This window comes from Salmo trutta, chromosome 28 (assembly GCF_901001165.1).
Source record: "Salmo trutta chromosome 28, fSalTru1.1, whole genome shotgun sequence".
In the NCBI taxonomy this organism is placed as follows: Eukaryota; Metazoa; Chordata; class Actinopteri; order Salmoniformes; family Salmonidae; genus Salmo; species Salmo trutta.
The window spans coordinates 17,028,625-17,053,987 of record NC_042984.1 but is presented as its reverse complement, the minus strand read 5'-3'; the positions used below and the strand labels follow the sequence as shown (position 1 = coordinate 17,053,987).

Sequence of the window (25,363 nt, the reverse complement as noted above, 5' to 3'; positions counted from 1 at the left end):
AAGTCTTTTTAAACCTCAAATACACTACAAGTTTGAGGATAGGAAAGTTCTCCTGCAATAAAGCAAATGAACATTTTCAGTGGTGATGTCTCTACACACTTACTACAACGGCTCATAATAACGGCCGGAACGGAGTAAATGGAATGACATCAAACACCTGAAACTATGTGTTTGATGTATTTGATACCGTTCCACTGATTCCGCTCCAGTCATTACCATGAGCCTGTTCTCCCCAATTAAGGTGCCTGTGGTCAGTACATCAAAATATAGAATGGCTCAGTATGGATACATATACACTTATTCTTTGTCATTTAATTTCAATAAATTACAATATGCTTCACAATAAACACACGTGTAGTAGTAAACAATATACCTAACCACAAGTGTCTGGTCTTCAGATAGATATGCATATAAAGCTTTTCCGTAATGATCTAAAATCCACTGCAAAGCTGATGACAACAGTGATTCTGAGTCTGCACAGAGCATGTAGTCTACACACCCAGTTAACATGTCTGGACTGGATTTCTAGATATGGACAGAAAATGATTGAAAACCCAAACCCCCCTGATCTCCCAGTGACTTGAGGAGAAATCACCATCATCTCTTTATACATCCATCAGGTACATAGCAGTGGATCAATCCCACCAGCCACCAGGAACACAAAACGCTGAGTGATTGCCTGGATAAGAGTCTGTCTTTAGAACCTTCATACAGTAGTGACAAACAACAATATCCTTCATCAAAGCCAGCATCAGAGAGGAAGCATCTCCTTTCATTCAACCACAAACGAGTATTACATCACAGAAAGGACGATACATCACATGACATGGACCAACTTCCTCCCAGCAGGTTGGAGTCTGATTGGCACAAAACAGACTGGACTTCACATCCTCCAGATCAACAGGCACGCACCGCATCTGCAGAGCCACAAACTGACTGAACTCTGGACATAAAAACAGCCTGTAGGAAGGTTGGCTGAAGCAAACTGTGAAAAGACGCACTGATATGCAATAAGAGGCAATGTGATGATATGGAGTAACACAGTGACGCAAAACAGCCTAAATCCTCTCAATCCTCATTGGTCCATTCTAAATGTCATCATGCTGAAAATGAGCAGAACTGTAGAAGCTGTGTATGTATCTGTTATGGACAGGTTAGTCAGTCTACGATGCATCAGTTTCCCTCCACATGAGAGTGGATTTTGGCTGAGCTAGGGACCTTCCAAGGCCCTGGGGTGATGGTGACCTGCTTCTTGCTGCTTGGATTCCTGTTGCATGTGGAGTCCTGGCAAGCAGCACTACTGGTGCTATCCCTGGTGTCCCTCTGATTCTCTTCCTCCGCTGCCTCTCTGTGTTTGCCCTCTCTCTGACTCCTCTCTCTCCGATTCAGGGTTCCGCCCTCTGAGTCCGGCCCCGTCTTCTCCTTCTGTGTCTGGGATCTATGAGGCTCTCGCTCCACCTCTGTGTCCTTCCTGCGGCACTCGCTGGTTCTCGTCTCCCTCTCCTGTCTGTGAGAGGGGTCCTCCTCCTTGCGTCTCCTTTCTCTCCCCTGAGTGCCCTTACCAGAGGCAGGGTTGGAGCTGGGATGCTGCCCCCTAGAGCGCCTTTGACCCTCCTGGCCCTTCGAGGGCTGCCTGGAGACTGCTGCCTCCGGATCCCTCTTTGAGGTCATCTTCCTGGGGCTGAAAGAGCGGCACTCTCGACCCTTCCGGCCCTCTCTCTGGCCATGGGCCTTCTTCTCGCTGCTCAGGTCTCCCTCCACTGAGCCATTCTGGTGTTCAGCACTCCCTGCCTTGTTGTCTCGGTCTACTCTGTCGGTCTTCCTGGGGCTCTGGGAGCACTCTTTGGTTTCAGCCTGGGCTTCGGTGGATCTCTTGGGGTTAGCATGCTTGTCGCTGTGGGAGGTGATGGAATCACTTTTCTTGGGGAGGGTGTTGTTGTTGGGGCTGTTGGCTCTCCTCTGGCTATGGTGGTGAGGCTGCTGCCCTCTGGCCTTGTTGGGCTCCAGCAGCCTGGAGGGTGCAGCGGCAGCAGACGTATCCCAGACAGAGGGCTCCTCGGGGGCAGAGTTGTTGGCGGAGGAGGGGCGGGACAGCTCGGAGGTGGACAAGGAGATTGAGGATGGAGAGGTGGGGGATGACTGCTGGTCGGATGCAGAGAGTCTAGGAAAGCTTGAGGGTGAATTGTTCACTTTCTCCTTCATACCTGGAATAAAGGCATTGAGAGTCATAGTGAGTGAGACATTGGTTCCACCTCCAATTTGCTGAGAAAGAAATAACAATACAGATTGTGATACTGAAGCAGATTGGAGACTGTAGTTATATTAAAGGGATATATTGTATGTTCAATATGTGAAGGTGGTGAAGCATCTTGAAATCTAAAATAAGTGCACATTCAATAATCCACTAACAAAATGAATCTTTCCATTATAACCTTTCAAATAGGAGCTTTAAGTCACACAGACAATATGAATCTGAGACATGTATCAGTGCCATCAAAGGGAGGTGGTGCTTTTCTACACCACCGCACAGCTGACGTTTGAATTTCCCTCAAGAGCTGATAAGAGTAGCGCTGGCGTGATTGAAAGAGCAAAGATGTGTAGCGGAGAACCAGAAAGTGAGATGGACTTAGTAGAGCTGAAATGGGGTTTCGATTTCTACGAGAAACAACTCATAGAAATCCATTCTTCTTAAAATCAGGACAGAGAGAGTTGTTGAACGCACATACATCATTTGAACATCTCACTGATCAATATCTAGTTAACGACTTTCTCCTGGTCTCGATCATTGTGATGTTGTGTGTGTTCAGCGGCAGCGGCGTGTTTGTGTTCTGTAATAACAACTCAGGGGCTCTAGAGCCACATCCTGCTCCAGCGTGGGTCTCAGGCCCCAATTCAATCAATTGCAGATAAAGGAAAACTGCAGATTCACTCAGAATGTATTTCGAAGAAAGGTTTGGTCGTGTCCTTGAGAAGAACAACTTGTGGGGCGTGTCTTTTCGTGGTTAACACCATTAGAACAACATAAACACTTAACCTGTAGTGCAGTTTCCTTTATCTGTCATTGATTGAATTGGGGCCTTTGTTAGTGAACATGTTCGACTGGAGTCACTGCCTCCGTTCAGACCGCCTACATGTTACAATCAGTGTAGCTCTCATTGGGCGAGGCCTTGTCTGAGCGTAGGACTGTTATGGGAGGAGATGTCCAGTTATGATTAAGGGGAGCAAGGAGGAGATCTAAACAGAAGCTGATTTTAAAAGGAGGCGTACCACTTTGAAACGGAGAGAACAGAGGCAAAGAGGAGGAGAGAAGAGAACGAGGTGGTTTACCAAGGTTATTAGGGACAGACCAAGAAAAGCAGTGAGGCCACTAGTGATGCTCTGGTTTCATGTAGAAGCACAGGGTGGAGGAAGAAGAGTTCACACCTACAGGGAGGAAGAAGAGAGAGAGAACAGTGCCAGGACAGCCAGACAGAGAGCGGTAGAGCCAGATAGATAGAGAGGTATAAAGCTAGAGAGACAAACCATGGTAAAGCGAGACGGCTGCAAAAGCTTTCACATGCACAAAAAGGAGGTATGGTCATTTATATGTACTGTATAGACTGGGTTATATTGTATGTACGGATAATTTTTTTAATGAAATGTATGCATTCACTACTGTAAGTCGCTCTGGATAAGAGCGTCTGCTAAATGACTAAAATGTAAATGTAATGTATGTGTGTGTGTGTTGAAAGTTTAATAACAGTGTTTGAGTAGAATATGTGTTGAGTCCATAGAAGTAGAACAAGTAGAATGGACACATTCTAATTCTATGGTTTAGTCCATGGTCAGTCTTCTATGCGTATGTGTATTGCAAGCAGTAGTAACAGTGTCTGAGTAGGTTACATGTTGATGAGTTCACATTCTAATTCTGTGGTTGAGAACATGGTCAGTCTTTTATGTGTGTTTGAGTAGAGTATGTGGTTGAGTCTGTGGTTTCTCACTGGGGTCGGGGACCCGGCCCAGGCCAGGTCTGAGGAGCAGCAGGACCTTGGTGCCCCCAGCCTGGATCAGCTCGATGGCCCGGGTGTGTGTGATGCCCTGGGTGGGCTCACCGTTGATCGCCACAATCTGATCTCCTACCTGTGGTAACACACAGGATGTTTCAGTACTACTAGCCACAGTATTTACTCAGTATGACGCTAATGCTAATACTACAATCACTAGAATCCTTGAAATCTCCCAATGTCATTAAACCCAGCAAAATCGCCTTTCTCCCCTAGACACCATTCAACAGACATGTACTGTATGTGTGCCCATTCTCATAGAGAGAACAGATGTAGCCACCATCTATGAGAGTAGGTATTAATGCCCTGGGTTAGACTCACGTGTATCCTGCCGTCCTTCAGTGCAGGGCCCTCCTCCGCCAGTCTCAATATGAACAGGTCCATGTTGTACTCCTTCCCTCCCCGCAGACTGAAGCCAAACCCCCGCTGGCCTCGCTCCAGCTCCACCTGGAAACCGCCCTGATACAGAGATAATATACATCTCTATACATCAGTTATTCAGCTAACATGTAGCTATAATGTCATATTGTAATAGATGTTTATTGCTTTATGATATTCAGTTAGGCAATATTGATTCACATGGCTAGGAATACACAACAATAAACACAAACACAGTGTTTGACCTTTCCTCTCCATAGCCTCACCTGCTTGGGGTCTGAGGTGATGAGTTGTCCCATCTCGCTGGGTGGAAGGGACTGATACTCCAGGGCGTCTCCATTCCTAAACAGTCACATACAAAACATCACAGTGTCAGTGTATTCACCAACTCCAGTACCAGAAAGGTTTCCTCCTTCACAGGGTTTGTAGTGTTTGGTGTCTCTTTCCTTCAGTATTCTTAGACAGTGTGGGGTAAATGGTATATGCTATAGTTCTTCTGAAGAGACAAGCTGCTTGTTCTGGAAACTAATGTAATCGCTGCTTGTAGCAGACTTCAATCTCATTACAATCTTTTGTCAGAGTTGAGCTGCAGTGATATAATAATAATAATAATATTAATATATGCTAGAGAGAACCAGTGATAATAATAATAATAATAATAATAATAAATGCTAGAGAGAACCAGTGATATAATAATAATAATAATAATAATATTAATATATGCTAGACAAAACCAGTGATAATAATAATAATAATAATAATAATAATAATAAATGCTAGAGAGAACCAGTGATATAATAATAATAATAATAATATTAATATATGCTAGACAAAACCAGTGATAATAATAATAATAATAATAATAAATGCTAGAGAGAACCAGTGATATAATAATAATAATAATAATATTAATATATGCTAGACAAAACCAGTGATATAATAATAATAATAATAATATATGCTAGAGAGAACCAGTGATATAATAATAATATATGCAAGAGAGAAAAAGTGATATAATAATACAAATAATATATGCTAGAGAGAACCAGTGATATTATAATAATAATAATAATAATAATAATAATAATATATGCTAGAAAGAACAGAATCAGTGTTATAATAATAATAAATGCTAGAGAATCAGTGATAATAATAATAATAATAATAAATGCTAGAGAGAACCAGTGATATAATAATAATAATAATAATATATGCTAGAGAGAACCAGTGATAATAATAATAATAATAATAATATATGCTAGAGAGAACCAGTGATATAATAATAATAATAATAAATACTAGAGAGAACCAGTGATATAATAATAATAATAATAATATATGCTTGAGAGAACCAGTGATATAATAATAATAATAATAATATATGCTAGAGAGAACCAGTGATAATAATAATAATAATAATATATGCTAGAGAGAACCAGTGATATAATAATAATAATAATAATAATATATGCTAGAGAGAACCAGTGATATAATAATAATAATAATAAATACTAGAGAGAACCAGTGATATAATAATAATAATAATAAATACTAGAGAGAACCAGTGATATAATAATAATATTAATAATATATGCTAGAGAGAACCAGTGATATAATAATAATAATAATAAATACTAGAGAGAACCAGTGATATAATAATAATAATAATAATAAATACTAGAGAGAACATGTGATATAATAATAATAATAATTAATGCTAGAGAGAAAAATTTATATAATAATAACAATAATAATAATAATAATAATAATAATAATAATATATGCTAGAAAGAACAGAATCAGTGTTATAATAATAATAAATGCTAGAGAACCAGTGATATAATAATAATATATGTTAGAGAGAACAAGTGATATAATAATAATAATAATAATAAATGCTAGAGAGAACAAGTGATATAATAATAATAATAATAATAATATATGCTTGCGAGAACCAGTGATATAATAATAATAATAATAATAATAATATATGCTAGAGAGAATCAGTGACAATAATAATAATAATAATATATGCTAGAGAGAACCAGTGAAATAATAATAATAATAATAATAATTGCTAGAGAGAACCAGTGATATAATAATAATAATAATAATAATAATAATATATGCTAGAGAGAACCAGTGATATAATAATAATAATAATAATAATATATGCTAGAGAGAACCAGTGATATAATAACAATAATAATATATGCTAGAGAGAACCAGTGATATAATAATAATAATAATAATATATGCTTGAGAGAACCAGTGATATAATAATAATAATAATAATAATATATGCTAGAGAGAACAAGTGATATAATAATAATAATAATAATAATATATGCTTGCGAGAACCAGTGATATAATAATAATAATAATAATAATAAATGCTAGAGAGAATCAGTGACAATAATAATAATAATAATATATGCTAGAGAGAACCAGTGAAATAATAATAATAATAATAATATATGCTTGAGAGAACCAGTGATATAATAATAATAATAATATATGCTAGAGAGAACCAGTGATATAATAATAATAATAATAATATATGCTAGAGAGAAAAAGTGATAATAATAATAATATATGCTAGAGAGAACATGTGATATAATAATAATAATTTATGCTAGAGAGGAAAAGTGATATAATAATAATAATAAACGCTAGAGCGAACCAGTATTATAATAATAATATATGCTAGAGAACCAGTGATGTAATAATAATAAATACTAGAGAGAATCATTGATATAATTATAATAATATATGCTAGAGAGAACCAGTGATATAATAATAATATATGCTAGAGAGAACCAGTGATATAATAATAATATATGCTAGAGAGAACCAGTGAAATAATAATAATAATAATAATATATGCTAGAGAGAAAAGTGATATAATAATAATAATAATATGTGCTAGATAGAACCAATAATATAACAACAATAATAATAAATGCTAGAGAGAACCAGTGATATAATAATAATAATAATAATATATGCTAGAGAGAACCAGTGATATAATAATAATAACAATAATAATAATATATGCTAGAGAGAACCTGTAATATAATAATAATAATATATGCTAGAGAGAACCAGTGATATAATAATAATAATAACAATAATAATAACATATGTTAGAGAGAACCAGTGATATCTAAAGAGTCTTCTTAGTAGAAGAGTTTACATACTTAACTTCTTAAGGACAGACGTTCCGCTAGCGGAACCTCACCAATATCCAATGGTAGAGCGTGGCTCGAAATACAAATACCTCAAAAATGCTATAACTTCAATTTCTCAAACATATGACTATTTTACACCATTTTAAAGACAAGACTCTCGTTAATCTAACCACATTGTCCGATTTCAAAAAGGCTTTACAGCAAAAGCAAAACATTAGATTATGTCTTGAGAGTACCCTGCCAAAAATAATCACACAGCCATTTTCAAAGCAAGCATATATGTCACAAAAACCAAAACCACAGCACTAACCTTTGATGATCTTCATCAGATGACACTCCTAGGACATTGTTATATGTTATACAATACATGCATGTTTTGTTCAATCAAGTTCATATTTATATCAAAAACCAGCTTTTTACATTAGCATGTGATTTTCAGAACTAGCATACCCACCGCAAACTTCTGGTGAATTTACTAAATTACTCATGATAAACGCTCACAAAAAACATAATTATTTTAAGATTTATAGATACAGAACTCCTTTATGCAATCGCTGTGTCAGATTTTAAAATAGCTTTTCGGCGAAAGCACATTTTGCAATATTCTGAGTACATAGCCCGGCCATCACGGCTAGCTATTTTGACACCTACCAAGTTTGGGACAACTTAAACTCAGAATTACTATTAGAAAAATTGGATTACCTTTGCTGTTCTTCGTCAGAATGCACTTCCCAGGACTTCTACTTCAACAACAAATGCTGTTTTGGTTCCAAATAATCCATAGTTATATTCAAATAGATCCGTCTTGTCGTGCGTTTAGGTCACTATCCGAAGGGTGACGCGCGAGCGCATTTCGTGACAAAAAAAATCAAAATATTCCATTACCGTACTTCGAAGCATGTCAAACGCTGTTTAAAACACATTTTTATGCTATTTTTCTCGTAAAATAGCGATAATATTCCAACCGGGCGACGTTGTATTCATTCAAAGGCTGAAAGAAAAAAAATTGAGAATTCTCGTGAACGCGCCTCTCAGTCTCACTGTTCCCAGGCTGACCACTAACAAATTCTCCTGCTGTTCTTTGCCCAGAGACAGCAGACACCCCATTACACTTTCTGGCGCCTTCTGAGAGGCAATGGAAGCCTTAGAAAATGTCACGTTACAGTACAGATGCTGTGTTTTCGATAGAGATGCTACAGAAGGACAACAAATTGTCAGACAGGGCACTTCCTGTATGGAATCTTCTCAGGTTTTGGCCTGCCATATGAGTTATGTTATACTCACAGACACCATTCAAACAGTTTTAGAAACGTTAGAGTGTTTTCTATCCAAATCTACTAATTATATGCATATTCTAGTTTCTGGGCAGGAGTAGTAACCAGATTAAATCGGTACATTTTTTATCCGGCCGTGAAAATACTGCCCCCTATCCCAAACAGGTTAAGACTGCTGAGCAGACAGTCTCCCTCTCTCTCTCCCCTTATTTACAGAGACCTACCTCACCCTGGCATGTGTTAGAGATGCATGAGAAGGAGGAAGGTCTTTACTTGAGAAGAGAGAAGGAGAGAGAAAAGTGGGAAAGGGGAAATGAGGAAAGATCCACGGTGAAACCACACGGTGAGCAGAGCAGAGCGAGAGTGAGAGGGTTAGGGAATGAGAGGGGAATTATAGGTGCTGTACTAATGGATTAAAAGTCTAACACACGTAATCTGGTTTAAACAGGAAGATCTAATACTGAGAGCAGCCACACCACCCACTGTTAATTCTTCTCTTCCATCCCCTTCTCTTCAGGATTGGCCATGTAGCTCTGTGTGTGTGTGTGTGTGTGTGTGTCCGCTCCTGTACCTGTCAGTGTGGCTGGCAGGCTGCTGGCCCATAGCTCTGTGCTGTGCTGCAGGGCTCTGCTTGGCTGAACTGGTTTCCGATGCAGGGCCACTATTCTCTAAAAGAACACAGAAGACTTTCAGTATGGAATGTCATGCAAACTAACATTTCATCCTCTCCAACCTTTCCTTTTTCACTTTATCCACAGTAAACAATACTACAGAATCCCATATCAAGTAGGGCTCCATTTCCCAGAGTGCAGTGTGTCTGTGGAAGGTCTCACCATCCTCTGGCACCACAGTGAGGGTGACAGTGTTGCCGGCCTCCTTGATGAGTTGGACGATGTCGTTGTGGGACAGTTCCATGATGGACTGGGAGTTTACCGCTGAGATATGGTCGCCCACCTTCAGCTGACCGCCACGGTCTGTGGGGCTGCCCTCGATGATGCGACCAATCTTGTGGGGGATAACTGAAGCATCAGAGAGTGAAAGAGACGACAGGACCATTTAGCTCTGCTCTGTCAGGTTTTAGTGCAGATGGTGCTTGTAAAGCAGTTATGGTTTTTCATTGTATCAAACTGGTTATTCACTGTATCAAAGCAGTATTGGCCCAGCGTTGTCCGGGTTAGGGGGAGGTTTGGTCGGGGTAGGCCGTCATTGTAAAATAAGAATTTGTTCTTAACCGACTTGCCTAAAGGTACAAATAATAATAAATAAAAAAACAAGTATTCAATAAGCTAAATAAAGCTATAATACTCATTTTTGACAATTTCAACCAAACACAATTTGAAAGAGTCTTTATATTGTCCTTTGTCATCTCCCTCATAGGAAGTACTTCATGTTTCTTCACTACTCCATGCCTCCTGTCTGTACCATTAGTTCAGTGTACAAACAAACTCAAGTACTGATAGACAGAAAGACACGGAGAGACAAAAGCTCTGTGTGTTACCCAATCAGTAATAAGAAGAGATTAAACAGCTTGGAAAGACCAATTATGCAAAAACAAAGCTATTTTCTCTACTTAAATCTACTTGAAATAAGAGGCATTGAAAATAGTCTACATTGTGATTGAGTGGAATACAAGCATGGAGGTTATGTTTTGTATTGGAGGGAACTGTCTCTAAATTGCCAAACAGCATCATCCATACAGAGTTGGAGTACAGAGTTGGAATACATCTCACCTCCGGGAGGAGGCTTGTTCTTGGAGGTAAGGATGACGAAGCCGAAGCCTTCGTTGTCTTTGCGTTGCAGGGTGACGTCGTAGCATTCTGGTTGGTGGGGGGAGCTGGCCGTAGGGGCCTGGATGCGGGGCAGCTTGGGGGAGCCGTTGACCAGGGCTGGAGCCACCTGCTGCTGACCACTACCACCGTCCTCCTCTCCACTGCCCTCTGATCCCACACGCACAGAGAGAAATCATTTTATATGGGTTCAGTTGGGGTAACTTACTGTCTACATTTTATTCATGCAATTGTCTAGTTGTTTATGGTCTCTCTCTCACAGCAATTCTTATGAAAGCTCAAAGGTATGAGTTAAGACCACTTTATTGGTCAATTGCATACACGTTCCAACCTCAATTTTACTTCCGCTTTTAACCCAACTCCTCCGAAAGACACACATACATCAGTGGAGGCTGGTGAGAGAAGCTATAGGAGGAAGGGCTCATTGTAATGGCTGGAATGTAATTAATGGAACGGTATCAAACATATGGAAACCACGTTTGACTCCGTTCCATCCATTTCATTCCAGCCATTATAATGAGTCCATCCTCCTATAGCTCCACCCACCAGCCTCCACTGACATACATATACATGTTTTGGAGAGCTGCGGGGGGCTGCCACACTGAGCGCCCGTGGGAGCTGTTGTTGTGGGGGGTTAAGTGCCTTGCTCAAGGGCACAACGACAGGCATGTAGGATTTGATACGAGCTTCCAGTTGCCAGCTGACTTCTCGTCAGATATTTCCCGTCGGATTGCTGACTCGCCTCTCTAACCGGTAAGCTTTCTGCCTTCCCTTAAAGTTGTTTATAATGCTCAGTTTAGGCCACCACGTGATTCATTTTAGGCTGTATCAATGTCATACTAGTGTTCATTTTCAAATGAACCCCACAATTACTGTATAGAAAGTCTCACAGATGTGTGTTTGGCATATCTGAATTGTGCACAGAATAGGAAATAAATATTTGGAAAGGAAATGGTTGTTAAGTCAATTCTGCCTCAGTCAATCTTTCATGAGTAGCCTATGTGTTTGTTTTCTTAAATCTTTGTCTTGTCAACTCATGCCTTGATTCTAACCACAAAGAGTATATGATTGATGCTTCATTTCCTCCAGTACGATCATGTCTGTCATTCAAAGCAATTTCAAAAGTTCTCTCTCTTGTCATAGAAGCTTATTTTTGTGCTTAAACAAAGCTGCTGTATACTGCGTGGGCTTCAGTCTGTCAGAACAGAACTCATCTTGTTTTCTGTGTGCCATGGAAATCTTCCCCTCCAACTGGATCTGATTCCACAGCACTTCACACAATTATCAGCACTTTTCGAAGAGATGCATAAACACTCAAACACAAATGTATCTTTCTTTCTCAATCTTTCTCTCCTCTCAAAGCCAACTGCCTACTCACAGTCACAGTCACACCCAGCCACCCACCTACCTGTATGTGTCCGTTTCCTGCGGACTGTCAACATGACCTGTCCGTTGCGGGCAGCGTTGGTCATCAGCTCCAGCACATGCTTGTGAGACTTGCCCTTGACTGGCACCCCGTCGATACACATGAGTTCATCACCTGCCCGAAGACGTCCGTCCTTCTCTGCCGCGCCCAGGGGCACGATGGCACCAATGTACACCTGGCGCAGGGAGAGAGGCAGGTATGATGACATTTATTTAAGACACTCAAACACAGGGGGATAACTTTAACCAGATTTAGAGCCAGTTTCCCAGACCCAGATTAAAAATACATGGTAAAACCCAATTTAAAGCACTATTAACTAGGCTTAACCTAGTTCTAGGAAAGCAGCCCACAGTGTGCCCAGAGTCTTATTTTAATGCTGGCTGAACCAGGATAGAGCAGTCTCTCTGGGTGGGTACTTACGGGCTGATCTGGCCCCTCTCCTCCTAAGACTCGGAAACCAAAGCCCGACTCCTGGTTCCTCTTGATGAAGACATCTAGGTCCTTGGTGTTGGGGGCTGGATAAACAGGGAAAGACAGGGAGAAGGACACACTGGGTTAACTCACTATTGCTAGTGAAGAATAGCCAGATACTGTGCAGTGGAATGATAAGACTTGGAAAATGGGAACTACAGAATGATGTGCAGTCTCTTGTGACAGACTGAACATTTAAAAGTACCAGCCAAGCAGAGTATTGTGAGAGACTGGATAGAGACTGTCCGTCAGTCAGGTTAGAGGGGTTTGTGTATACTCACGTTTGCTGTCCAGCAGGGCCTTGGACTTGAGGTAGAGTTCTGAGGGGTCAGGCTTGGGGGAGGCTGAGAGGATGCTGTTGGGGGAAAAGGGAAGGGGCTGTGGGGCGGGGGTCAGGGCTGGCTCTGGGGTGCTGAGGGTCTCTGTGCTGGTTGTCATCTCCTTCTCCTTTCTCTCCTGCCTCTGCTGAGACATGGGAGCAGTGCACTGCAACACAACAAACAAGAGGATTCAATTAAAACTATGAATTTTATTCATATCATGGTTTTAACATAGACAGTATACAATAACCTACAACTCAGACACTGAGGGTAATAGTGTTGGATTTAGGAAGAGAGTTACTTTTCTTCTGTAGCCCCAAACTACACTTAGGAGTTTTCCCCCTAGTGTCTACAGTGATGGCCTTGACTCTACTAACACAGTCCCTTATAAAGCTGAATGATAATACTTTCACTGAGCCAAAGCCTTATATCTGGACTCAGTTATATATCTCAATATAAGGCTCTGTCTGCACTGATTCTGAGCTGTGTACAAAGGCTTGTTGCTGACCCAGTAGACTCCTCTAGTCTGCTGTTCAGAGAAGGCAGCCCTCTAAGAATGTATCTGCTGCGCTCTAGGAACAGAACTGTTGAACATGGCTTAACAGCTTACACCACTGCTGCATACTACTGCATACTACTACCAGCCAGGATGTTAAGTAGCTGTTTGCCAGGAGCACATTCACACACTCCAGTCGCCTCCAAAAATAAAACCACTGTGTGTGTGTGTGTGTGGATGTGTGTGTGTGTGTGTTTGTGGCTCGCAACTCGTGTTAGCTCTTTGAATAATTGCTCTCTACAGCAGACGACTCTGATTGCTGGTGGGGGAAAGAAACTAAGACAAAGTTATATCACGATTGTTTTAATAATTCATCTCCTGTCTGGTGTTTAAAAGCGCCGTGTTTCTGTCTCTGTTCCTAAACTCACTTGACATTTTCTACAGTATCTGTCCCAAATGGCACTTTTCCCCCCCTACATAGTGCACTACTTTTGACCAAAGCCCCATAGGCCCTGGTCAAAAGAAGTGCACTATATAGGGAATAGGTTTCCATTTGGGACCAATCCGCTGTAATTAGAATACTCTGCAGAGGCCAAGAGGAGAGAGTCTCTGTGAGAAAGTCTCTGTGAGAGGGGAAAGAGTGAGGAGAGAGTCTGTGAGAGAGGAGAGAGTCTCTGTTAGAGAGGAGGGAGTGAGGAGAGAGTGAGGAGAGAGAGGAGAGAGTGAGAGAGGAGAGAGTCTCTGTTAGAGAGGAGAGAGTGAGGAGAGAGTCTCTGTGAGAGAGGAGGGAGTGAGGAGAGAGTGAGGAGAGAGAGGAGAGAGTGAGAGAGGAGAGAGTCTCTGTTAGAGAGGAGAGAGTGAGGAGAGAGAGGAGAGAGTGAGGAGAGAGAGGAGAGAGTGAGGAGAGAGAGGAGAGAGTGTGAGAGGAGAGAGTCTCTGTTAGAGAGGAGGGAGTGAGGAGAGAGTGAGGAGAGAGAGGAGAGAGTGAGGAGAGAGTGAGAGAGGAGAGAGTCTCTGTTAGAGAGGAGAGAGTGAGGAGAGAGAGGAGAGAGTGAGGAGAGAGAGGAGAGAGAGGAGAGAGTGAGGAGAGAGAGGAGAGAGTGTGAGAGAGGAGAGCAGGAGGAGGAGAGAAGGAGCAGGGTGATTAAAAGCATTTCTTTTAACTTACAGGTTTTAGAGACTTCACGGGAGATGTCTGACCTGGGGGCGGAGAGAGAGAGGGAGAGAGATAAAAAAAAATAGAAAGATGACTCAATACAGTAGAAGAAGAGCATTTACTATTACTACAGGTTCACGTGCCATATTGGGTGACTGGGTTATTGTGATGGAGGTCTGATAGATTATTATACATCTCTGTTTCCCCACACCATTGACCCTGCTCTGCTGTAAAACAGTACATTGTCATTCATCATACAAGATGACTGTTTCCCCTAGAGACACACTCTGCCCTACATAATGAGTTGTAACCATGACAGCCCCATACATCTCTATATCCTCTCCCTGTTCTCCTCTCTGATACTAGGATCATGGATCATGGTTCAACTTGACCAGTAGGTGGTACTATGCTCAAGCAGCAGCATGGGAAGGATCTCTGACGTCAACACAGAGAAACAGACTTAGGGAAGGGGGATGAGATGTGCCTCACCAAGGGTTAACCTTGTCATTTATTCTCCACACCTGTTGCTACCATTCCACAGTAAGACACTCCATTCAGACAATAAGCATTAGACCTTCCACCCTCATCGAAAAAAGCCCATTGACCATGAAAAGAAGCCCAGTGACCATTAAAAGAAGCCCAGTAACCATCAAAAGAAGCCCAGTGGTGTATATCTGTATTGCGCACCAAAAATACTAACAGTCTTGATGAAAATGTAATCAGGTAACAATAATGTAAATGTATTTATGTGCATAATTGTCATTTTATCCACTGTATTATGTTTTGTTTATGCATACCTGTGTATATATGATGTAATGCATTCTAGATGACGCCTGTACCATGTTTGACTAGGATTGTTTTTAGTTTCTCAAAACTCTATTTAAGTGGTCCACAATGTGTATTATTGTATCATTGTGGAGGGACACTTTAATAAAATGTTCTAAGTCTTACACAACACACAGGTAGCAGTCACTAGTCAGCACCTTTTCATTGACCATGGTGAAAATTCCCATAGGTATTACCAGTACCGCCTAGGGCAAGCACCATTATTGCACAGCGGAAGCACCCTTGAGTGAGCTGGATAGTGCTTGGGGCCAACCCAGCAGCTCCTGTTCTCCCTCTCTATGGCTGTCAGTGGTGGAGAGCTACTGTTACCCCCTGGTCATAGACCCAAGGTTCTATACCTCAGCCCCTAGGTGACCTCCTGATGACCCTGCCAGCCCCTCCACCAGTCTCCCCTCATTCTCCCATGGAGGAGTCAACAGTATAACCTGATCCTGCTCCCTCCCCCAGGCCGTTCTCAGGACAGACTCTTCACAGTCAGGAGTTGGCACACAACATCTCTGGCTGAACATACTGCTTCTTGACTCATTAGAATTTTTCGGTTTTTAAACAACTAATGGACCGACGTCAGTTCAATTACTCGAGCTCAATGTGCAGTTTCTGTAGAGATAAATCAGATCGAGCCTGAATTGTGCGATGTATTATGAAGTTGTAGTTTCCAACAGCACAATATTCTACATGTTTAACTCAGAAAACGTGGTAATTAAACCACAATGACCATAATCCCTTCCGCTCTCGCTTAAATTTGTCCGGTCTGTGCAGAGCAAGACATGGGGACGGAGGAAAGAGAGAACGCTGGATGGAGAGAGATAGAAAGCAGTTGCTTCGTGAGCCTGAAAATACGTGATCTAAGTGATTGACAGCTGGTATTCAGCAATCATAAAAGTAATTATTTACTTTGAAGAACTACTAAAGTAGTGATTTTGTCAGATGGTATAGACAGCTGCTATGTAGAGATGACTTGATAATAAAGTCATCAAATAAAACAAATATTGAATTAAAGTAAAGCAATGTAAATAAATGATGGTTAATAAAGTGGTAATCAGTAATGGCCAGTCACTAATATTATGGGACTTTTATGAATAGTTTTTTTTCTGTGTTGTTACATCATTCAATCTACATAATGCATAGTGAATTTATTAATGTCTAAACATTTTTACCAAAACCGAACCGACCTCTAATCACTCAGCACAATTAGGACTCTTCAGAGCACACGTCACTAGGTGAACATACTGTATCATTACTCTCCACTTCACAAAATGTCAGACTGCCTGCCATTGAAGTCTGAGCTGAGAGATAACTACTAGTGCTGGAAAATGCCAGGTACCTCAAAATACAAGATCATCGATATGATATGCATTGCGATTCTCACTATTCTATATGTATTGCGATTAGATACTGTGATTTTATTGTAATTCAATGTTCCAATTCAAGAGCCATGAGAAAATGAGCTTTGATCAGCCATGGAAAAAGTGCTAAAAAAACCAAATTGGCTCCATATTTAAAAAGAAGATGGAGAACAAGCTATGAATACTGGAATTTGTGCAGGTACAGAAAATTGCAAAAAATATTGCAATATTGTCAAAACGATACGATATATCGTCAAAAATAATATACTACATTTTTTCCCCCCATCATGAATCACTACCTAGCCAAATACTACAGTTGTCTGAATATATCTTGCACTAGCATACCCTTCTCCTCCTCCCTCTCCTCCTCCCCCCTCTCCGGTCAAGGTGCAGAGGTGCAAATGGGAAATGGATAGTGGATCGATAGTGGGATAGACTAGAGCATGAAATTGCTTTATTAAACGGTGGGTGGCTCTGGGGCTGGCTTCTGGGAGGGCCGGCTGCTTAGGAGCTGAACGGCCATCTAACATACTTCCTCTAGGAACTACTATTACCACATCTTCACAGCAGCATGACCCAGTCAGACTACGGTGGAAGTAATCAGTTTGGTCTGGCAGCTCCTCTGAACACAGGTATGTTGACTGGGATGAAGGCATGCACTCCTATCATAACAACGCTGATTACCAAGGCCTAGGGCAGTGGTTTCCAACCAGGGGTAGGACACCTAGGGGTACTTGGTCTATCCACAGGGGGTACTTGAGAAGACTCATGAGACCATAGGCCTACTGGGCAGAAGAAAATTCAGTTGGTGGTACAGTAACCAAAAAAAGGTGGGCAACCACCGGTCTACGGCAAGCCCATAAACTACTGCATAGAGGAAGCAGTTTTGTGATACACATCTTAGTGATACTCTTATGACCGTCTCAACTGAACACCAGAAATGACCTTGCTCAAGGCGTACACTCTCTAGTATAGACTGAGGGAAAGTGCATATTGCATAGGGGAAGCAGCTGTAATGCACAGCTTTATAATATCATAACGGATAAGTCTGTCCCACCTCCTCTGAGGACCAGCACGTTGACCTCGCTGCCCACAGGCAGGTCTTTGAGGATGTCCACCACCTGGGAGTGGCTCATTGTCTGGACGTTCTGACGGTTGATCTCCTTGATTACATCACCCTTCAGCAGGCCATGACACCACTGGGCGTCTAGGATCATCTTCACCTGGGATTACATTAGTTAGGTTACATTACATTTCATTACATTATATTGGATTAGTTTAACCTATATTACATTAGATGAAAGTACATTGGGTAAATCTTTACTGTAGGCTTCCTTATATATACCACTCATCAAGTTGTTACAACGCCTACTACTACATAAGGCTTTACACAGAGGTGTTCTCTAGCTCAGTGGTTTACTAACTTCTTGACCCTTGACCTCCAAAAAGTAGCGGTTCAAAGCTTGCGACCCCCACGCACAATCACTGCGCAAATGTAGCTCGTCATTACAGCCATAAACAGTGATGCATTTTCAAAACGCAAGATACAGAAATTGTATATATAGAAACGCAGAAACACCTGCATTTTGAGATGAAAGTCACCCATGTTAGCGGTCAATACTAACTAGGAATATCATGTCACACTGTCCCTTCTCTGGAGTCCAGAGCAAGCAGGATCAAACGGCCTACCTGTATGCAGCAGGAGTCGCAGGATCGGATGGAAAGCATGGTCATTGGTCAACAGTCAAAAAGCACACCTTTTTGGTTCTGAAGCACTAATAAGATGTTTTGAAACAAGAATTTGGTGCAATGCCGTAGGCTTATGTTAGTGACAAGATCGAATAAGCAAAGGTATAAATGTAAAATACAAATGGTAGGCTATATGTAGCCTATTAAAATATGTATGAAAAATATATGTTTTTCTCCATTCTGTTTCACCCTCGCAACCCCCCAAAACCTCATTGCACTATCTCACCCGACATGTGTTGATTGACAGTTTGCTGGTCCAATCAGAGGGCTGAGTGTTTCACTAGCCAATCTGTTTTTTTGCAAGTGCTATACTGTCTCTGGCTGCGTGGAGAGTAATCCACAGAGAGTGTGCAACAAAACGAGTGACAAAATATTACAAAACCAAAGTTGAGTCAAAGTCGAGTCCGAAGTCTTGAGGCTCCAAGTCCAAGTCAAGTAATTTTTTTTTATCGAGTCTCAAGTCATCAAAATTTGTGACTCGAGTCAGACTCCAGTCCAAGTCATCTGACTCGAGTCAGACTCCAGTCCAAGTCATCTGACTCGAGTCAGACTCCAGTCCAAGTCATCTGACTCGAGTCAGACTCCAGTCCAAGTCATCTGACTCGAGTCAGACTCCAGTCCAAGTCATCTGACTCGAGTCCACACCTCTGGCATTATAACACCAGTTATACATAAGGGGGGCTATGGTAAAGTGTTACCGGAAATTCATTCAATACATTTTACCTTCTGGCCCAGGGGGCAGTCTGCGATGGCAAAGCCGAACCCTCCTGGCCCCTTCACCAGGGGTACGCCCACCAGCTCCGGCTGCAACAGCGTGGGGTCTGGACCCTCAGGGTAGTGGCGCCCCCCGTTGGACATGGCTGGGACAGCTGTTGTCTGTCAATCAATTCATCAAATTAAAATCACCCAAATCTATTTATATAGCCCCTTTTTACATCAGCAGTTTTCACAAAGTGTTTTTACAGTAACCCAGGCTAGACCCCTGACAGCAAGCAAAAACACAAGCACAGTGGCCAGGAAAAACTCCCTAAAAGGAAGAAACCTAGGAAGGAACTGGTTGTACTGTACCTGTCTTGGGAGGGTGCCGTCTGGGCTGGTGACATAGTGTATCTCCTGGGGGTTAGAGGTCAAAAGTGAAGGGGTGGCTTCAGGGGCCAGGGCTGTGGCTACGTCCCACGAGGAGGCATCGTCACCCCCACTGGGGTCCTCAGGGAGGGGGTAACCCCGACATAGCACCATGTCCACGTACTGGTTGACTGGGATAGACTGGAACATCTGAACCACATCAGCATGAGTCTTCCCCAGGACACACAGCCCGTTGATGTCCACGATGACGTCACCTGGTAGAGTAGAGGGAGAGGAGAGGAAGAAGGGAGAAGGATGTGTCAATATCAGCATTGGCAACTGTCTTTAAAATGGGAGAGTGCTGTGGTTAGTTGTGGCACTATACCCAGTCCACCAACACCAGACCCAGTCCACTAACACACAATTCAGTTTGCATAACGTTTAGCGCAGACAGTGCCCGCATGAAGGCATCGTTGGTCAGGAGCTGAAATATGTTTCCTTGGAGTCTGCTCCATAAACAACTGCTTTGGGGTTGATGAATGAACAAGGAAGTAAGGTACAGCCTAACACTCTCTCCTTCCCCTCATCCTCCATCATTCCAGCCTGGGTGTATTAAGTCAGCTAGCCCCAGCCAGATCAATAAAGATTAGGAAAATGTGCTCAGCTTATCTCCAGCCAAAACAAAAGCAGGAAACTCCCAACACCGCTAGCTAGCTGGGAGCAGTGGTGTAAAGTACTTAAGTAAAAAATACTTTAAAGTACTACTTAAGTCATTTTTGGGGGCATCTGTACTTTACAATTTATATTTTTGGCAACTTTTACTTCACTAAATTCCTAAAGAAAAGTATGGACTTTTTACTCCATACATTTTCCCTGACACCCAAAAGTACTCGTTACATTTTGACAGGAAAATGCTCCAATTCACACACTTATCAAGAGAACATCCCTGGTCATCTCTACTGCCTCTGATCTGGCGGACTCACTAAACACAAATGCTTCGTTTGTAAATTATGTCTGAGTGTTGGAGTGTGACCCTGGCTATCCATCAATAAAAATAAAAATATGAAAATTGTGCCATCTGGTTTGCTTAATATAAGGAACTTGAAATAATTTATACTTTCACTTTTGATACTTAAGTACATTTTAGCAATTCCATTTACTTTTGATACTTAAGTATATTTAAAACCAAGTACTTTTTAACTTTTACTCAATTAGTATTTTACTGGGTGACTTTTACTTGAGTAATTTTCTATTAAAGGTATCTTTACTTTTACTCAAGTATGACAATTGAGTACTTTTTCCACCACTGGCTGGGAGTCCCCTGAAGGATCCACCATTCACAGTCAATAGCTGTTGCTAACAAACACATCTAACGTTTCACTGTTGTTCAAATGAGCTGAACAAACTAGCTTAAAGGAGAAAGGACAACACAGTCAAACACCGACAGGCAAAACACTGGTAATTAAGCCCATACTGTGCACACACGCACGCACACACGCACACACACACACAGGTCAGAGTGTGTCATAGTTAAGGGCCCCAGTGCCTGTTGAAGGCTGGGTCTGTGGATGAAGTGCCATATTAAGTGCGATATGAGATGGGATCGCTTTAGAGACCCAATGTCCAGATCAAATTATTCTCATACTTAAATGAATACAACTCTGGCATAAATGACTGCTGCTAGCAGCACACTTAGTACGCATGGATCTGGGACAGGGAAATGCACACTTAGCATGGATCAGGTTCAGGGAAATGTATGTGAAATGGATCCTATCTTATGATAGTGTTCTATCAATTAGATGGCACCCAGGGGAAATGAGACATGGAAAAATGTGTTCTCATCTTGTAGTCATTAGAGTTTTAAGCAATAACACTGTGGTTGTTGTCACACAATACTGTGTTTGTCACGCCCTGACCTTAGAGATCCTTGTTATTCTCTATGTTTGACACGGGTGGGAAATTCTATGTTTTCTGTTTCTTTGTTTTTGGGCCAGTGTGGTCCCAATCAGAGGCAGCTGTCTATCGTTGTCTCTGATTGGGAATCATACTTAGGCCGCCTGTTTTCCACCTGAGTTTGTGGGATCTTGTTTTCTGTTTAGCATCTGTACCTGACAGAACTGTGCGCTTTCGTTTTGTTACTTTGGTATTTTGTTGAAGTGTTGTGTGAAATAAAGTATAATGAACACTTACCAGGCTGCGCCTTGGTCCACTTCTACCACCAACGAGAGCCGTTACAGTGTTCTAACGTGTCATCCCATAATGCATAATCTGACATGATTTATGTAAATATTATATTTATATTACACAATAAACAAATAATTATTATATTACTGCCATATATCTGATCTCTACGAAAGTCTAGAAAGGACATATGAATAAAAAAAATATTCCTTTGTTATGTCGAGATCCCAACTTATTCATCTCATGACCACTGCATAGCAAAAGTTGTTTTGGTCGATACCACGAGATAATTGTCTCCTGATCACGACATAACAAACTCTATAAAGAGGAGTGGAGGTATTGACGGCTGAGGTGGCAGAGCCCACGGTGAATCAGCGCATACATTTCATGAGTTAGTTTATAAGTTAGAATGTTAGCAATCTAAATGTCCCTTCATTTGAGCTAACAGTGGGGAGGCAGGTAGCCTAGTGGTTAGAGTGTTGGGCCAGTAACGAAAAGGTTGGTGGATCGAATCCCTGAGCTGACAAGGTAAAAGTCTGTTGTTCTGTCCCTGAACAAGGCAGTTAACCCACTGTTCCTAGGCTGTCATTGAAAATAAGAATTTGTTCTTAACTTTTTAAATAAAGGTTAAAAAAAAATTCAAATCAGCTTGTGGGGCATTTAAGCCCTGAACGATGCTTGACAGGCAGCACTGTCTCCCAGGCTCTTTGCCAAGACCACAGCCAATCGCAACAATGCAGCTAACTTTCCTAGTCTTGAGAGCGGCTAGCTAGGTAGTCTCGTTAGCTAGCTAGTTTGTTTTCTATTCTGGTTGTTAGCTTGCATATCTGATACAGTATGTGTATGATTGTAAGGGGCACTTGTTTTATGGATGATATTTAAATTTGAGTGGGTGAGCTCTATTCCTGACAGGCTGATCAGATTACATTTCAGGCTCAGAGCTTGATACGATTCAATAGCAGCCTCAGAGGCTGATAAGTCAGGATTCTGCCTTGTAGTTTCATAGATGGGTTAGATAGATAAGCCACCCTCATCTGTTTGCTCCATGGTTGCGAGCCCATCGTTTCTGTTGCTATACAACCAACACGTCAATAGGTAAAGTTCATTGCAGGCAGATTAGCAGCCAGTGCATTATGTATATGATCAAGAGAGGGTGCGCTTTATTCCTGGCAAGCTGATCAGATTCAATAGCAGCCTCAGAGCCTTTTAGGCTTTTAGGCTGTCTGCAAGGAGCCTTACATATGAAATAGCCTACAAGTCAGCCTCCTGACACCAGCCTCTGAGGCTATTGAATCTGATCAGCCTGCCTGGAATAGAGCTCACCCCCTGGATCAGATATGCATCTGCCTATAAAGCAATTTGACAGCTAATCTGTCTTCAAGGAGCCTTACCTATGAAACAGCCTATGAGGCAGCATCCTGATTTATCAGCATCTGAGGCTGACATTTCATCTGATCAACCTGTCAGGGATGGAGCTCACCCACTGTAAATGTAAATATTATCCATGAACTATATATATCAGTTATGCAAGCTAACAACCAGCATTGTCACGACTTCCGCCGAAGTCGGTCCCTCTCCATGTTCGGGCGGCGTTCGGCGGTCGACGTCACCGGCCTTCTAGCCATCGCCTATCCACTTTTCATTTTCCATTTGTTTTGACCTTGTCTTACACACCTGATTTCAATCCCCCAATTACTTGTTCATTATTTAAGCCTCTGTTCCCCCATGTTTTTTTGTGAGTGATTGTTTGTATGTAATACGGTCCGTAATTGTGGGATAGATTATTACATTGTATTATTGATTCTTTGAGTAAATTACGTTTATTACTCATATCTGCTGTCCTGCGCCTGACTCCTCTACACCAGCTGCACACAGGCTTATTACAAGCATAGATAACAAGCTAGCTTGCTAGCTAGCTAACAAGACTAACTAGCTAACTATCCATCTCACAAGATTAGCTAAGTTAGCTGTGTTATTCTTTGCATGAGATTGACTGTGGTCTTGGGGGCAGGGCGCAGCCTGCGAGACGGCACAGCCTGGGAGACAGTGCTGCCTGTCAGACATTGTTCAGGGCTTAAATGCCCCAAGAGCGCATTGCGATCATTGCAGCCACAGGGCTCCTTAATGAGGTGGTTACCGTGCATCTGAACAAATGAATGGATGATGCGTGGTACTTCTGATTATGTAGTGATCTCGACAAAACAACTTTAGCTATGCAGTGATCATGAGACAAATAAGTCGTGATCTCGACATAGCGAGGGATTTTACATTTGAACAGTTTTCATATGTCCTCTCCATTTCAATGAGCCACTGGCAGCTATATACTAATACCGCGGTGTGCGGTGTTTATTGAAGGCACTTTGGGCTGTGTATACTGTATGTCATACAGTTGAAGTTGGAAGTTTACATACACTTAGGTTGGAGTCATTGAAACTTGTTTTTCAACCACTCCACAAATTTCTTGTTAACAAACTATAGTTTTGGCAAGTCGGTTAGGACATATACATTGTGCATGACACAAGTCATTTTTCCAACAATTGTTTACAGACAGATTATTTCACATATAATTCACTGTATCACAATTCCAGTGGGTCAGAAGTTTACATACACTAAGTTGACTGTGCCTTTAAACAGCTTGAAAAATTCCAGAAAATGATGTCATGGCTTTAGAAGCTTCTGATAGGCTAATTGACATAATTTGAGTCAATTGGAGGTGTACCTGTGGATGTATTTCAAGGCCTACCTTCAAACTCAGTGCCTCTTTGCTTGACATCACGGGAAAATTAAAATAAATCAGCCAAGACCTCAGAAAAAAATTGTAGACCTCCACAAGTCTGGTTCATCCTTGGGAGCAATTTCCAAACGCCTGAAGGTACCATGTTCATCTGTACAAACAATAGTACGCAAGTATAAACACCATGGGACCACGCAGCCGTCATACCACTCAGGAAGGAGATGCATTCTGTCTCCTAGAGGTGAACGTACTTTGGTGCAAAAAGGGCAAATCAATCCCAGAACAACAGCAAAGGACCTTGTGAAGATGCTGGATGAAACAGGTACAAAAGTATCTTATCCACAGTAAAACAAGTCCTATATTGACATAACCTGAAAGACTGCTCACCAAGGAAGAAGCCCCTGCTCCAAAATCACCATAAAAAAGCCAGACTATGGTTTGCAACTGCACATGAGGACAAAGATTGTACTTTTTGGAGAAATATCCTCTGGTATGATGAAATAAAAATAGAACTGTTTGGCCATAATGACCATCGTTACGTTTGGAGGAAAAAGGGGGAGGCTTGCAAGCCGAAGAACACCATCCCAACCGTGAAGCACAGGGGTGGCAGCATCATGTTGTGGGGGTGCTTTGCTGCAGGAGGGACTCGTGCACTTCACAAAATAGATGGCATCACGAGGAGGAAAAATCATGTGGCTATATTGAAGCAACATCTCAAGACATCGGTCAGGAAGTTAAAGCTTGATCGCAAATGGGTCTTCCAAATGGACAATGACCCCAAGCATACTTCCGAAGTTGTGGCAAAATGACTCAAGGACAACAAAGCCCTGACCTCAATCCCATAGATAATTTGTGGGCAGAACTGAAAAAGAGTGTGTGAGCAAAGAGGCCTTCAAACCT

The 25,363-nt window shown here is 41.7% G+C and overlaps 1 protein-coding gene across 3 annotated transcripts in view; it reads right to left on the bottom strand.

Annotated features, from left to right (window-relative positions):
- Positions 1–286: 286 nt before the first annotated feature.
- magi3a (membrane associated guanylate kinase, WW and PDZ domain containing 3a) overlaps positions 287–25,363 on the bottom strand; it is a 255,189-nt gene continuing 230,112 nt past the window's right edge. Inside the window, exons 10-24 of one of the 3 annotated variants that reach the window (XM_029718887.1) lie at positions 19,552–19,823; positions 19,207–19,359; positions 17,792–17,957; positions 14,555–14,586; positions 12,852–13,056; positions 12,520–12,614; positions 12,082–12,274; positions 10,617–10,823; positions 9,720–9,905; positions 9,458–9,554; positions 4,688–4,763; positions 4,365–4,502; positions 3,981–4,119; positions 3,328–3,423; positions 2,118–2,204 (exon numbers count right to left, since the gene is read on the bottom strand). In XM_029718887.1, coding sequence (XP_029574747.1) covers positions 3,368–3,423; positions 3,981–4,119; positions 4,365–4,502; positions 4,688–4,763; positions 9,458–9,554; positions 9,720–9,905; positions 10,617–10,823; positions 12,082–12,274; positions 12,520–12,614; positions 12,852–13,056; positions 14,555–14,586; positions 17,792–17,957; positions 19,207–19,359; positions 19,552–19,823 — 2,015 coding nt within the window. In that variant the 3' untranslated portion in view covers positions 2,118–2,204; positions 3,328–3,367. Of the gene's footprint in view, positions 2,205–3,186; positions 3,424–3,980; positions 4,120–4,364; positions 4,503–4,687; positions 4,764–9,457; positions 9,555–9,719; positions 9,906–10,616; positions 10,824–12,081; positions 12,275–12,519; positions 12,615–12,851; positions 13,057–14,554; positions 14,587–17,791; positions 17,958–19,206; positions 19,360–19,551; positions 19,824–25,363 lie in introns of those variants that run through there. The other 2 variants (XM_029718885.1, XM_029718886.1) reach the window with 2 other exon arrangements.